Raw genomic sequence first — 13,236 nt, forward strand, 5'->3', positions numbered from 1 at the left:
CCCCCCCCCCGCATCCCCCAGCCAAACAAGAGGGTTTCGTGGCTCCTCTGGTTCACACAGTGGCTGGGGAAGCTGTGGGTGCCCCCCAGCACAGTGGCAGGCTACCTCATCAGTCCCAGGACCAGGCAGAAAGCAGGGTACCCCTTCCTGCCCTTGCTCCCTGGGGACACCCCTGCCTGCCTAGGGTGTCAGAAATCTGTGCCTCGATTTGCAGTGACCTAATCCTGGCTCAGCACAGCCCTAATCCTGGCTGAGCACCCAGACATCTGCGGGCCTCTCTGCAGAGCCTCCCCTGCTGACCCTGATTCAATCACCACTTGGGTCCTAACCTGCCCTCGCTTCACTCCACCACACGGGAAGCACTTGCCATCCGACCCTCATAAACAAGGAGGCAATAACATTTAATCACTAGTAGATCAAAGTTCTCAAGTGTTTTCCAATCATCCTCTCAGCCAGGTTAAGGGAACTACAGCGAGCTCTCTGTTTAATAAGTGGCCATAAAAACCCAGCTGGATGGGGGAAATATTGGCAAATATAATAAACACAAATATATTAACACTAATTCTGCAAAGCCTTTGGCTATATTAATATCACTTTAATGTAATCACCTATAAATTAGTGATGACCCTATGATTTACTATGACATCTGTCATCCCCATTTCCATACAAGACATGAAGTGATTACTCTCTGCTATGCAATAAGAGGACGGGTCTCACAGCCGTGACTGCCCAGGGCAGCCACCAGCTCCTCCACCCACCGCCCCTGGGCCGCGGGGCTCAGCGCCGGCTCATCCCAGCAGGAGGGATGGAATGGGAACAGGGATGGAAGCAGCAGCTGGAGACCCCTCGGGCCGCAGCTCCCAGCGCTGGGCCGTGGTTCTAGCACTGGCTGCTGGAAGAGCAGGGCAATCACAGGCACCAGCACTGGCAGTTAAGGAAAGCTCAGCACAACCAGGGAAAAGGCAGGTCAGTCCCCTTGCACACGGATTTTTCCCTTTTGCCGGAGCTCTGGAAGTCGGGGGGTGCTGGGCTCCCAGCCAGGCTCCCAGAAGCTCAGTGGGACAGGGACAAGCCCGGGAGCACCATCCTGCCGGCTTTCTTGGGAAGGACAGCAGCTCTGCTCTCCCCCAGCCAGTGCTCCTGGGCACAGCTGCCCTTCCCTGCTCCATCCAGAGAGCTGGAGGTTACTGAGACACCACACAGTGTGGTGCAGCTCACTGCTGTCCCCAGGGCTGGAGAGATGACAATGTTCTACAGCCCAGGGACAAGAAGGCAACAAGATTTATAGGGAAAAAACAGCTATTGCAGGCACAAAGTAGCTGGGCTGAGGCTGTCCTCCACACCAAAACCATATTGCAGAAGTGCCTCGGCCCAGAACTGCCCAGAATCAAGCAGAAGGGACTCTCCATCTTATCCACAGCCACCCTTGCTGACTCCTGGAGTAGATCAATCCCATGAGCAGCAGCTTACAAACAATTTCAGTGATGGGAAAACACCAACCACCCCATGCCCGTTTGTTCTAGCAACACAGCAAAGGTGACACCCAAATAGCTGCAGCCAGACACGAGGCTGCAGTAAGAGAGAAAGGGGAAATCCTCAAGAATCAGAAAGTGCATTTAAGGGAGGTTTGTGAAGCATGAGCACCAGCCCCCATTACCCCCATCTGATATCTCACTCAAACAGGAAGATCAGAGTCCACAGTGAAAATTACCCTGGGCAGCTCCAGCCACAGCATTTTCTGTCCCTTGCTCTTCAGCCAAGGTGACACACGGGATTGCTGAAGGACCTCACATGGCACTGGCATTGCAGAGCAGAGCACAGGCAGCCCAGCAGCTGGGGATGGTTGCCCAGCTGTACCTGCAGCAGCCACAGCTGGAGCAGCTCACCCAGAAGTGCCACCTGTGCAGAGATGCAGATCCTCCCGCGCAGCTGGCGCAGCTCGTCCTCCTCCTGCCTCGGTCAATCCTCTGTGTCCTCCTCACCAGGCCAAGGGAGCGGCAGGCACAGCCCATCTGCATCCCAGGTTCTCCTCCATGGCCAAGAGGCACTACTGCACACCCTGCTACATGAGAAACACCATTAGGATGCAGAGCTGCAGGAGCACACAGTTAAACACACTATCACTCTTGCACGGTTTAAGGCTCAGTTCAATACAGAACCATTTTAAAAGGCAAATACTGCACCAAACCTCAAGCAGCAGAGCCACACGTTGTATGGGTACAGCAGCCTGGGGACAAGGAGCAGGGTGGAGTGGCCAGCACCAGCCCTGCACGAGGGGACACAGGGACACTCCCACCTGAGCCTTGCACTGCCAGCCAGGGGAGGACAGCCCTGGGACATAGTGCCAACACAGAGGGGAAGCCAGGATCAGACCCACAGGCAGAAGGGAGCCAGGGCAGCCACCTCCTTTGAGCATCAGTCCAAGCTTTCCACAGGGCTTTAGGGGCAGTGGAATAAGTGTACTGTAATTAAGCTGCTAACTTTCTAACCTAAGCTTTTTTTTTTATTTATTTAGCCATATTTGATAAGTTTGAAAGGGTTAACAATTTATACACCCAAAGTGAGACACTTAGAAGTTACAGAGAACTGCAGGCACCAAATTGTCTATCAAATGTGATTAATACAAAGAAAAGGTGCCTCTTCAATACACGTCATTGAAAATGTGCTTATAATTTGTATACTACTTGTGAAGGACCAGGTATTTCCTTTCACGAACATGAAATGTCCTTTGAGTCACCCGACAAAACTGACTTAAAATGGCGTCTCCACGCGGCGCTGAACCCCCTGTGTGTGTGGGGGGGGAGGAGCCGCGGCCGGAGGCAGGGGCGGGACTAGGTCCCGTCTGATTGGCTGAAAAGCCCGGAAGTACAAAACCGGCCAATCGGGAGCGCAGAAAGCTCCATAAAAGAGGCAGCGCGGCACGCCCCTCTCTCTCTCATCCTCTCCTCGTGTTCGGGGCGGTTCTCTCTACACACTGCCTGCCGCCGCCATTTCCTGCCGTGTTCTGCTCTCGTTCTCTCCTCGTGTTCGGGGTGGTTCTCTGCACACACTGCCTGCCGCCGCCATTTTGCTGCCGCCAGCCGCCGCTGCCAAAGCCGCAGTCCCAAAGCCCCGGTGTCGCTCGCCGCGCTGCGTGCCGGGACGGCGGTGGGACCATGGCGAGCGACTTCTACCTGCGCTACTACGTGGGGCACAAGGGCAAGTTCGGCCACGAGTTCCTCGAGTTCGAGTTCCGACCCGACGGGAAGCTCCGTTACGCCAACAACAGCAACTACAAGAACAACGTCATGATCCGCAAGGAGGCCTACGTGCATAAGGGCGTGACGGAGGAGCTGCAGAGGATCATCGAGGACAGTGAAATCACAAAGGAGGACGATGCTCTGTGGCCTCCTCCGGACAGAGTCGGGCGGCAGGAGCTTGGAAAAGTCATTGGTATCTCCTTCACCACGTCAAAAATCGGTTCCCTCATCGATGTAAATCAGTCCAAGGATCCAGAGGGCTTGAGAGTGTTCTACTACCTGGTCCAGGATCTTAAGTGTTTAGTCTTCAGTCTTATTGGACTACACTTCAAGATTAAACCAATTTAAAGAAAGCAAACTGGAGTTTGTATTACAGTATCTGGGGGAGGGGGGTGGGCAGGGAGGAATGCTGTTTACGTGTTGTAATCACTCCTTTTGAACCTCCTGCCCCAAATTGCTTTGTTTTCCCCACAATAAACCGTGCATTTCGTTGGAAAGATTAGTAAGCACTGAGCAGGTTATTCACTCAAAAAAGTCAGGGCATATGCCCCTGTCTCCTCTGTGTGAGGCAATACCCACGTGTGGATCTCTCAGCAAATCCTGATAAGTTAATACACTCCAAAAAGGAGATATAATAGGTCACGGATCGTGACATATTACTTTTTCTGGTGTCAGAAGTGCTTGCTGGGGAGTATCTTGCCGTGCTTACTGTGTTCCTAATAAGAATAAAAACCAAATAATAATGGGGGCAATATTCAGCAATGGTGCTGCTTGCACTGCAGACAAGGAGGCTCAAAACGGGTTAACTGTTCAAGAACTTCAGGAATGTCCTTTTGTTGTCACTTTTCAGGAATACCTGGATGCCAATGGTTGCTTTCTCTCACCACGGTTATTTTCTGTGGTATTCAGTAAATACAAGGAAGGAAAATTAGCTGAACTAGTGGAGGATTTGCAACACCTTGAGGAGGGAATAAAAATTCCAAAATATTTCAAAAAAGACATAAAAAAGTGGAGTACAGATTGCCTTATTACCCGAACGTTCTTTACTCTTGCTACAGTAATCTGGAAAGAGAATGAGGAACTTCGTGATGAATTGGCCACTATAAAATCTAATAATTCGGCCAAATCTGATGATTCTGAAGACTCAGACTATAGCGAGTCTGATTCTGAAGGCTCGTGTACAGAGGAGGATGAACAAGAATTTTGCTCCAAAAAGCCTGCAAAACCACCACAAAGGGTAAATTTAAAAAACAAAACCAGCTCTCCTGCCCTGGAGGCAGCAACTCCTCCCATTAATCCTACATACTTAACACCAACAGCACCCCCCCAGGAGCTGCCTTTCAGCTATCAAGACAAGGTGACAACATCAAGTGCTCCACCAGAGGCGGTGCCCTCCAGTTCTCAGGTTACACCCACTACACAAAAGGGGCCAGCAGCAGCCAGCATACCAAAACACACAACACCACACCCCTCTGCTCCTATGCATAGTGAGGCAGAGGGAGGATTGGAGTCTCTCAGATGTGAGATGACAAAACTGATCATGGATAAAATAGAAGAGAAATTTCGGTATCTGGCTACCAAATCAGAAAATGCTTCCTCCTCTTCTGGTAGTTCAGAGGAAGAGGGGGGAAGAGAACACAAACGTCTTTGCCCAGTCGTGCGTACAGATATAACATACCACGGCGAGGGTGAGAACAGACAAAAAGATGTGGTGTTTAAGGAGAGAATGTACACAGCAATGGAAAGAGCCCAATTAAAGAAAGAATATAGCCGCCTTCCTTATGAAACAGATATGGAGTATGTTACTCGAGTATCTGCTTCAGGGGGAGACCACATCATGCTAACTGAGGAAGAAGCCTCAGGATTCTGGGGATCAGGAATACTGTTAACTACAGGAGATCCCAGATATCCATGGACCATTACACAAAGAGTTGCTTACAACATGGGTTTTACAGACCCCCTTGCACGGGGTGAACCTGATATGTTGGGAGGTGACTCGTCCACACTGATGGACAACATACACAAAGCAGCGGCTATTCAACTGGTATACAACCACGAGCTGGTCCCTCATGAGGAAAGCCCTCTCAATCTCAGAATTCATCCGGAACGAATGACTATTCTGATTCGTGGGCTACCCCAGTCATTGAGAAATGTAGCCATTAACATTAAAGAAAGAATTGCCTCATCAGGAGGAAATGGTTACACGTGGGCAGATCTAGCCCGGGAACTCACTAACTATTTAAGAACATATTATGTGCCCGAGGAACAACAGACCCGGAGGCCTGCTGCCACCAGACAGGTATCTATACAGTCTCCGGTAAACAACAAAAACCTCACATATGCTGCAATAGCTGCCCTGTCATCTCATGGCCCTGCACCTCAGCAAGGGGAGCCACGGGGTGAGTGGCAGAATAAAAATGGTAAAAGGCAGCGAAAGAACAGCACACGTAATTGCCAACACCCCGAGCATGGAAATACTTCATCACAGGGTGACACAGGGCCTTTTGCTCAGCTAAAGGAGGAAGCTAAGCGTAAAGGTATCCCACCTGGGCTTTTAGCCCAAAATTACTCTTACAATCACCTCAAAATGCTAATTGACACATGGCCTGCAACACCCAATCAGGGAAACTAAATAGCCCTCCCTCTGTCAATCAAAAGCTGCCAAAAAGACAGCAGAGGGAGGGGAAAGGTGATAATTCAAATACAGTCAATTCGACTGAACCCCTGAGTGGACCCTGGGAGGCCACCCCACAAAACAAACAAGATTGGCAAAACCAATCAGGCTCCAAAACTTCAAGTCCTCCAAAAGATTGGCAAAATGTATTAAGACTTGTCCAAAACAAAAATGGGGACTTGGAACTCACATGTGCTGTTGGACCAAAATGTCATCCTGTTACATTTGTGGTAGACACAGGAGCACAAATCTCCACACTAAGAGCAGATGCAGCTGACCGATGCGGCATCAATGCGTCTCTGAAATCAATATTTGTCAGTGGTGCATTTGGGAAGCCCACTTTACAAAAAACAGCAAAAGTAACCCTGAAATTGCCAGGGGAAGATGAGACTATTCGGACCCAGATGATAGTGGGCGACATTCCTTATAATTTATTAGGAATGGATGTTCTTATGGGCCGAGCGTGGAGAGATGAAAATGGCCGTTTTTGGAATTTTGGCACGCCCACACTCCAAGTTAGGTTGCTAAAAAGTGCTCCCCGTCTACCCCAAAGCAGTATCACAAATGTGCGGCAATATCCAATCCCAATTGCTGCAAAAGAAGGCATAAAAGAGGTAATCAGCGAGTTGAGACAAAAAGGCATTATTGTGCCCTGCCATTCTCCCTTTAACTCGCCAATTTGGCCTGTTAGAAAACCAAATGGAAAGTGGAGAATGACAGTTGATTTCCGGAGATTGAATAGTAACACAGAAACACTCACAGCTGCTGTGCCAAATATTGCAGACATAATACTGGAGGTGCAGGAGGCAGCACATCCTGTGCTTGCCTCTCTTGATGTCAAAGACATGTTTTTTCAAATTCCCATTGATCCTGAGGATCAGAAATATTTTGCCTTCACTTGGGATGGTGTGCAATACACTTTTACTAGACTACCCCAGGGATACAAGCACTCACCCACACTGGCCCATCACGCACTTGCACGTGAACTTGAAGAAATACCTGTCATCAAAGATAACAGCAAAGTTAAAGTCTATCAGTATATTGATGATGTACTGATAGGAGGCCAGAGTGAGGAGGAGGTGCAGGCGGTTTATGACGCCATAATTGGGCATCTGACAGGTATGCAAATAGAGATCCCTGAGGAGAAGAGGCAACGCCCATCCCAAGAGGTAAAATTTCTGGGAATAAGGTGGAAGGGAGGCACATGGAATGTTCCCTCAGATACCTTATCCCACCTTGGGGAAATAAAGGCACCTACAAACAAAAAGGAGCTACAAGAAATTCTTGGCACCCTGCAGTACTGGAGGAAACACATACCGGACCTTTCCATCATTGCTCGTCCTTTACATGATTTATTAAAGAAAAACCGACATTGGGAGTGGGAACAATCCCACGATGAGGCACTCCAATTATTGTTATTGGAGGTACAAACGTACCAAACTCTGGGACCTCTCCACCCAGAGGATCCAATAATAATAGAGTGGGGATTCTCTGCCAGTGCTTTGTCATACCATTTTTGGCAACGAGGACCTAATGGGAGCACCCGACCAATTGGTTTTTATTCCCAAAGTCTCAAAGATTCAGAAAAACGATACTCCACTCTGGAGAAGGGGTTATTGACTGTTTGTACAGCACTAAAAGAAGTGAACAAAATCATTAAAAAACAAAAGGTGATCCTCCGAGGCCCTTTTAAAGTAGTAAAGCAAGTGCTGTCTGGAAGGGCCCCTCCAGAAGGAATATCTCAAAAGGGTACAATTAGGAAATGGTACAGTCAAATTGAATATTATTCAGGCCTATTCCAAATTGAAGAAGGTCCTGACAAGGAATTGAAAATACAGGACCCAATTGGCTCAAAAAATGAAGAAGATTTGATAATGAAAACTCCCAGTCCAATTAAAGAGGCTCCAGAATATAAAGATGGGATGACTAACACCTGGTTCACTGATGCCTCTTCCAGAAGGGAAGGCAAAATTTGGTTTTTCAAATCTGCTGCTATAAAGCCCTCCACAGGTGAACAAATAGTAAATCAAGATAAAGGTAGTGCCCAAGTAGGAGAGCTGGACGCTGTCTTTAATGTGTTTGTAAAAGAACGAGCCTCAAAGGAAGCTGTGTACATTTACACAGACTCCTTTGCAGTCTTTAAGGGCTGTGTGGAGTGGATAACACACTGGGAACATAACAATTGGGAAATCAACGGGGTCTCAGTGTGGCAGAAAGAAAAATGGCAACAGATATTGGGCATAGCCAAATCAAATCCAAATTTTCATGTTGGATGGGTGCCTTCCCACCAATCAGCTTTGAAGGATGAAGCATCTTACTGGAATAATGAAGCTGATGACCTGGCCCGAATCAGTGTACTTGAAATCCGAGAGGCCATTGCTCAGGGTGAGAGGTCTGAGTGGGGAAGACTGCTTGAATGGCTCCACATAAAGAGAGGCCATTCAGGAACCTTAGACCTCTACAGGGAAGCTCAAGCACGTGGATGGCCTGTTACACGTGAACAAGCCAAATCTGCAATTTCAGAATGTGAGCTGTGTAAAATTCGCATGGGGGAACATCCCCTAACAACAGACAGTCTCCATCTGCGTGAAGGAAAATCCTTGTGGTCCACCTGGCAGGTGGACTACATTGGACCCTTTCGCAGGTCAGGAAATAAACAATATGTTATTGTCATGGTAGAGGTAATCTCGGGTCTCACCTGTGCAGAAGCCACTCTGAAAGCAAATGGGGAAACTACTTTGAAATTTCTAGAAAAAACATTTAGTAATTTGCCTAAACCAAAAAATATCCAGTCTGATAATGGGACACATTTCACCTCCCATCTAGTCCAATGTTGGGCAAAAAGGGAGGACATAAAATGGACTTTCCACACCCCATACTACCCACAAGCAAATGGGATTGTGGAAAGAACTAATGGAATGATCAAAAAACTAATCCGTCCCCAAGAGTCCCATTGGGACCAGCGGGTAAATCATGCAATTACTACCATTAATAACCGATGGGGAGCTAATGGGTGCCCCCACCTAAATGCCTTTTTTCCCTCAGCTCCCCGACAAACTGACATGAAAGACTAAAAGCCTCTAAAGAAGGTGGAACATTCCCTACAGCCAGGGCAAACTGTCCTGGCTAATTTACCTAACATTGGGAAAGTCCGACTAACTTTGCAAAATCCCCTCAATGTTAACACCTGGGAAACACTGGATGAAAATGGGAAACCCCATATCATTAATGTTAAATGGATAATATGCTGTATATAGTTTATGTTGTTTGTCATTGACAGGACAGAAAGGGAGATGTAGGGTAATAGTAGAATTGTTGCTAGTGCTATTTGTTTTGTTCTTTGATACTTGTTACACACATCCATAAGAGGGAAATCCAATGTTGCAAGGAGGACATTGCCACATAACAGCCCGACTTAAGCTGGAGCTCCAAGGAGAGGAACACAGTAACGCTTTGGGGCCAAAGACTGGACTCTTTTCCTACAAGCAGAGACTATAAAGCTGCTGCCCCAAAGGCCACGGGGTGAAGTGTGAAGGACCAGGTATTTCCTTACACGAACATGAAATGTCCTTTGAGTCAGCCAACAAAACTGACTTAAAATGGCGTTTTCCCCACAATGCAACCCACAAAAGCACTGAGCAAGTTATTCACTCGAAAAAGTCAGGGCATAAGCCCCTGTGTCCTCTGTGTGAGGCGATACCCACGTGTGGATCTCTCAGCAAATCCTGATAAGCGTAATACACTCCAAAAAGGAGATATAATAGGTCGCGGATCGCGACAGGGGCAGAACAGGGATACTGAGCTTGGGTGCCATGGGATGGCTGGGTGGACAGGGAGACCCCACCTCTGCCTGGCCAGGTGTGAGCCCCTGCACCCTGAAGAGGAGCCAGATCACAGGGCTCACAGACCAAACTCACCGGCACAGAGAAGCTCTGTCCAGGTCCTGCAGCCCCGCTCCTCAGCACACAGGTCTGTGCTCAGGAACAGGCCTCTGGGTTTCTGTCTCCCAAGAGGAGCAGCGAGGAGCCCTGGTCAGGATGCAGAGAGAAGCTCCTGGGCTGCTGCCCCCCTGCCCTGCCTGCACAGCAGAGCCAGCACTGAAGCCCCTGTGGTCACCTGGGCACACACTGACCTTCCTGCAGGGGCAGGAGTCCCACACAGGCAGCACAGCACAGCAGCTCCAACCCTGCTGGGCTCCCAGGGCTGGTACAAACCCAAGACAAGAGAAAGGGGTCCAGGAGCAAGCCCAGGGGGGCACAGGGCAGCAGGCAGTGGATGTGCAGCTGCTGCCATCATATCCAGCGAGGATGTGGAAAAATGATTACTCAGGGAGGTTGCCTAGTAATAAATTTATTGTATTTTATTACATATTCCCCTTTTTGCACTTATTTCCAATTCCTCATATTCAAACTCTTCTTTCTGAAAGAAAATGATTTTTAACATAAAAATATAAATTCTGCATATTAAAAGTGCATACACCTTGAATAATAAAACATACAAATAAATAATAAAAGGCATTGACACAGTCTCATGCACTTGTCCTCAAATAATTTAAAATTTATGGTACAATGTTCAATCCCAAGTAAAGACAGCCTGCTTTCCAGATTACTGTACAGTTCAAAAACATTAAAATACAGAAGAGAATATCAAAGGTGTGGGCAAGCCCCACATCCCAATATCAGTGTACAGTGATGTGACATGCAGTCTTTAGAACTGTAGATATTCCAGTGTAAAATCTGACATTGTGTCCAGAAGAGAAACTGCATTTGCAACAGGACTTAAAATTCAATTTTAACCAATGGTGAGGCACAGTTGGTGAGCAGATCTGTACAAATTAATACTTGGAAGGCCACAAGAAAATAATCTAGCCACTTGTAGCCTGTATTCCCTTGTGTCACCCTACCCAAGGCAATGTAGCACCTAAAAATGGTTTCTTATTGCACTGCACAAATGCCATACAAACCTAACACTAACTTCCTTGCAATGTGTTTGTGCTGCAGGGCCTAGAGTGAAACAAATTTGTGTTTATACTTAGCTTTAATCTGTGTCTTTTAAAAAACACTATTTGCAGATAAACTGAGTACTACTGCATTTAAAAAAATAGAAGATTCCCTAAACCTTTAGACCTAGTATAGATATTGTACAAGTCTTCAGGTACTTTCATTTTACAAAATAAAGCTCCTAATAGTAAATGTTTTACGGTGCTTTTATTAAGAAAACCTTGTAGTACTTTCATCTCACCACAGATTAAAACTAAATTTCAGTTCCCTCCACAGGTAACATCAGATGCTGCCAAATTATTTTGGGCTAGTAGGCAAATGGCAAAGATACAAAAAAAGGTAACAGTAAAGTTATTTGGAATGTCATTTCCAAACCTTCTCAGCGACAGCTGACCGAGGGGCAGCGCCTGCCCGACCCAGCCACGGCCCCACGGGCACCCCGAGGTGGCATTTCGGGGGCACAGCCCAGCAGCCCAGGAGCAACCCCAGGACTGCCACTGCTGCCCAGCCCCCCAAGCAGCCTCCCAGCCCCAGGGCAGCCCCAGCTGCCCACTCTGCCCAGCACAGCCCGTGGGCTGCAGCCCCAGCTGCCCTGGCCACCCCGCGGCTCCAGCACCAGCAGCATCTGGGTTCTGCAGCTCCAGGGGGGAGCAGACCCATCCCCAGGGCAGCTGGGGCCCAGCAGGCAGAGCCTGTGACCAGTACAGGCAGCACACCCACACTGGGAGCTGCTCCCTCAGCACAGCAACTCGACAGAACCTCTTATTTTTTGAGTGCTCATACAGCTACAGGTGACTGCCTCTTCTCACTACATAGAACATGTCATTGAAGTTACATGGGAAAGGGCAGGCTACACACAGAACACTGATCAGGTTTCCCTGGTAAAACAAAAAAAAAAATAAAGAAGGAAAGAAAAAGAAAGAAAAAAACCCAATACAACACAGAAAACCAGATTTTTTCATTTCAACATTTCAGATCCCTTTGACATTATGCTACACTCCAGCCTTGTCAGTATATGCAGAATTCTGCAAAGGAAAGAATCAAAGATGTGCAAACAAAGCAGGAACCCAGGGACATGCTCCCGTGTGCTGACACGCAGCTGCACCAAGAACAGAGGCACAGACTCAGCAGAGCTCCCGAGCCTGCCTCGTGGCTTCTGATACTGAAAGCTCGGTCTATGGTTTGTGTTAGATGCTTGCATAGTTAGTAAGTGCATGCATTTGGTACAGCAAGAGAAGTGCCATGCAGAACTGCTTCATTACTGCTTTATTACTGAGAAAAAAATGGTTGGTCATGCTCAAGTTTCAGCTTTGGAAAGCAAACAACCCTGCAGCTAGACAGATGAGGGCACAGTGGAATAAGTGTACTGTAATTAAGCTGCTAACTTTCTAACCTAAGCTTTTTTTTTTATTTAGCCATATTTGATAAGTTTGAAAGGGTTAACAATTTATACACCCAAAGTGAGACACTTAGAAGTTACAGAGAACTGCAGGCACCAAATTGTCTATCAAATGTGATTAATACAAAGAAAAGGTGCCTCTTCAATACACGTAATTGAAAATGTGCTTATAATTTGTATACTACTAAACACTATCCAAAAGATGCAGCCCAAAAAGGATAAAAATAATATCTTTAGGGGACTCCAGCAGGAAAAACAGGAATCCAGCTCTGGAATGAAGGTGCTGCTTCTTCCTGTGTCCAGAGAGCTGACCCCAGGAACAGGAGCAAGTGTCAGACTAGAGACGTGGTATGAAAGGCGAGTTACAGAGGCCAATGCAGGGAGCTCAGCCCAGACATGGGACACACACTGCACAGCCCCCCCAGGGCTCAGAGCCCACCTCCCCCAGGGTTGGCACAGCTGTGAGGATGGGGATGGTGCTGGGCCTGAGCCTTCCAAAGGCATTTTCCAGCCATAAGGCTGCCCTGTGCCCCTCCAGACCATGGGCTCCGGGGTCCTGAAGCCACCACCATCCCCTGCAGCCCAGCAGGCCCAGGCAGCAGCTGCTCTCATCCATGGGACCACCAGACCCCAGGTGCCACCAAATGCAAACATAGTGAACTGGCATTCAGCTAAAACACCACTGTGGACATGGCTTCAAATTTCCTTCAGTCCAGGCTTGCAATAGAGGAGCAAATCCACCTCAAAAATCATACACTATCTTCCAATTTAAACTCCTTCAGTGAACGATGGCATGAAAAGAAAACGTCATTTGATAAAAATAACCTTCCACAAATGTCCCATGGTAAAACACACAGAAAACTAGGTTGGCTATTAAAAGATACCAAGGCAAGTTAGCACTAGCTACCAGAATTACATTCTTGC

General features: G+C 47.8%; 1 protein-coding gene across 1 annotated transcript; it reads left to right on the top strand.

Annotated features, from left to right (window-relative positions):
• The first annotated feature begins 3,134 nt into the window (after nucleotides 1–3,134).
• On the top strand, nucleotides 3,135–3,647 carry LOC104393102 (protein mago nashi homolog). The gene has a single exon (XM_010002563.1). The coding sequence runs from the start codon at nucleotides 3,156–3,158 to the stop codon at nucleotides 3,585–3,587; it is 432 nt and encodes a 143-aa protein (XP_010000865.1). The 5' UTR covers nucleotides 3,135–3,155; the 3' UTR covers nucleotides 3,588–3,647.
• Nucleotides 3,648–13,236: the final 9,589 nt, after the last annotated feature.

Source organism: Chaetura pelagica, unplaced genomic scaffold, assembly GCF_000747805.2.
Source record: "Chaetura pelagica isolate M959 unplaced genomic scaffold, ChaPel_1.0 scaffold438, whole genome shotgun sequence".
Classification (NCBI taxonomy): domain Eukaryota; kingdom Metazoa; phylum Chordata; class Aves; order Apodiformes; family Apodidae; genus Chaetura; species Chaetura pelagica.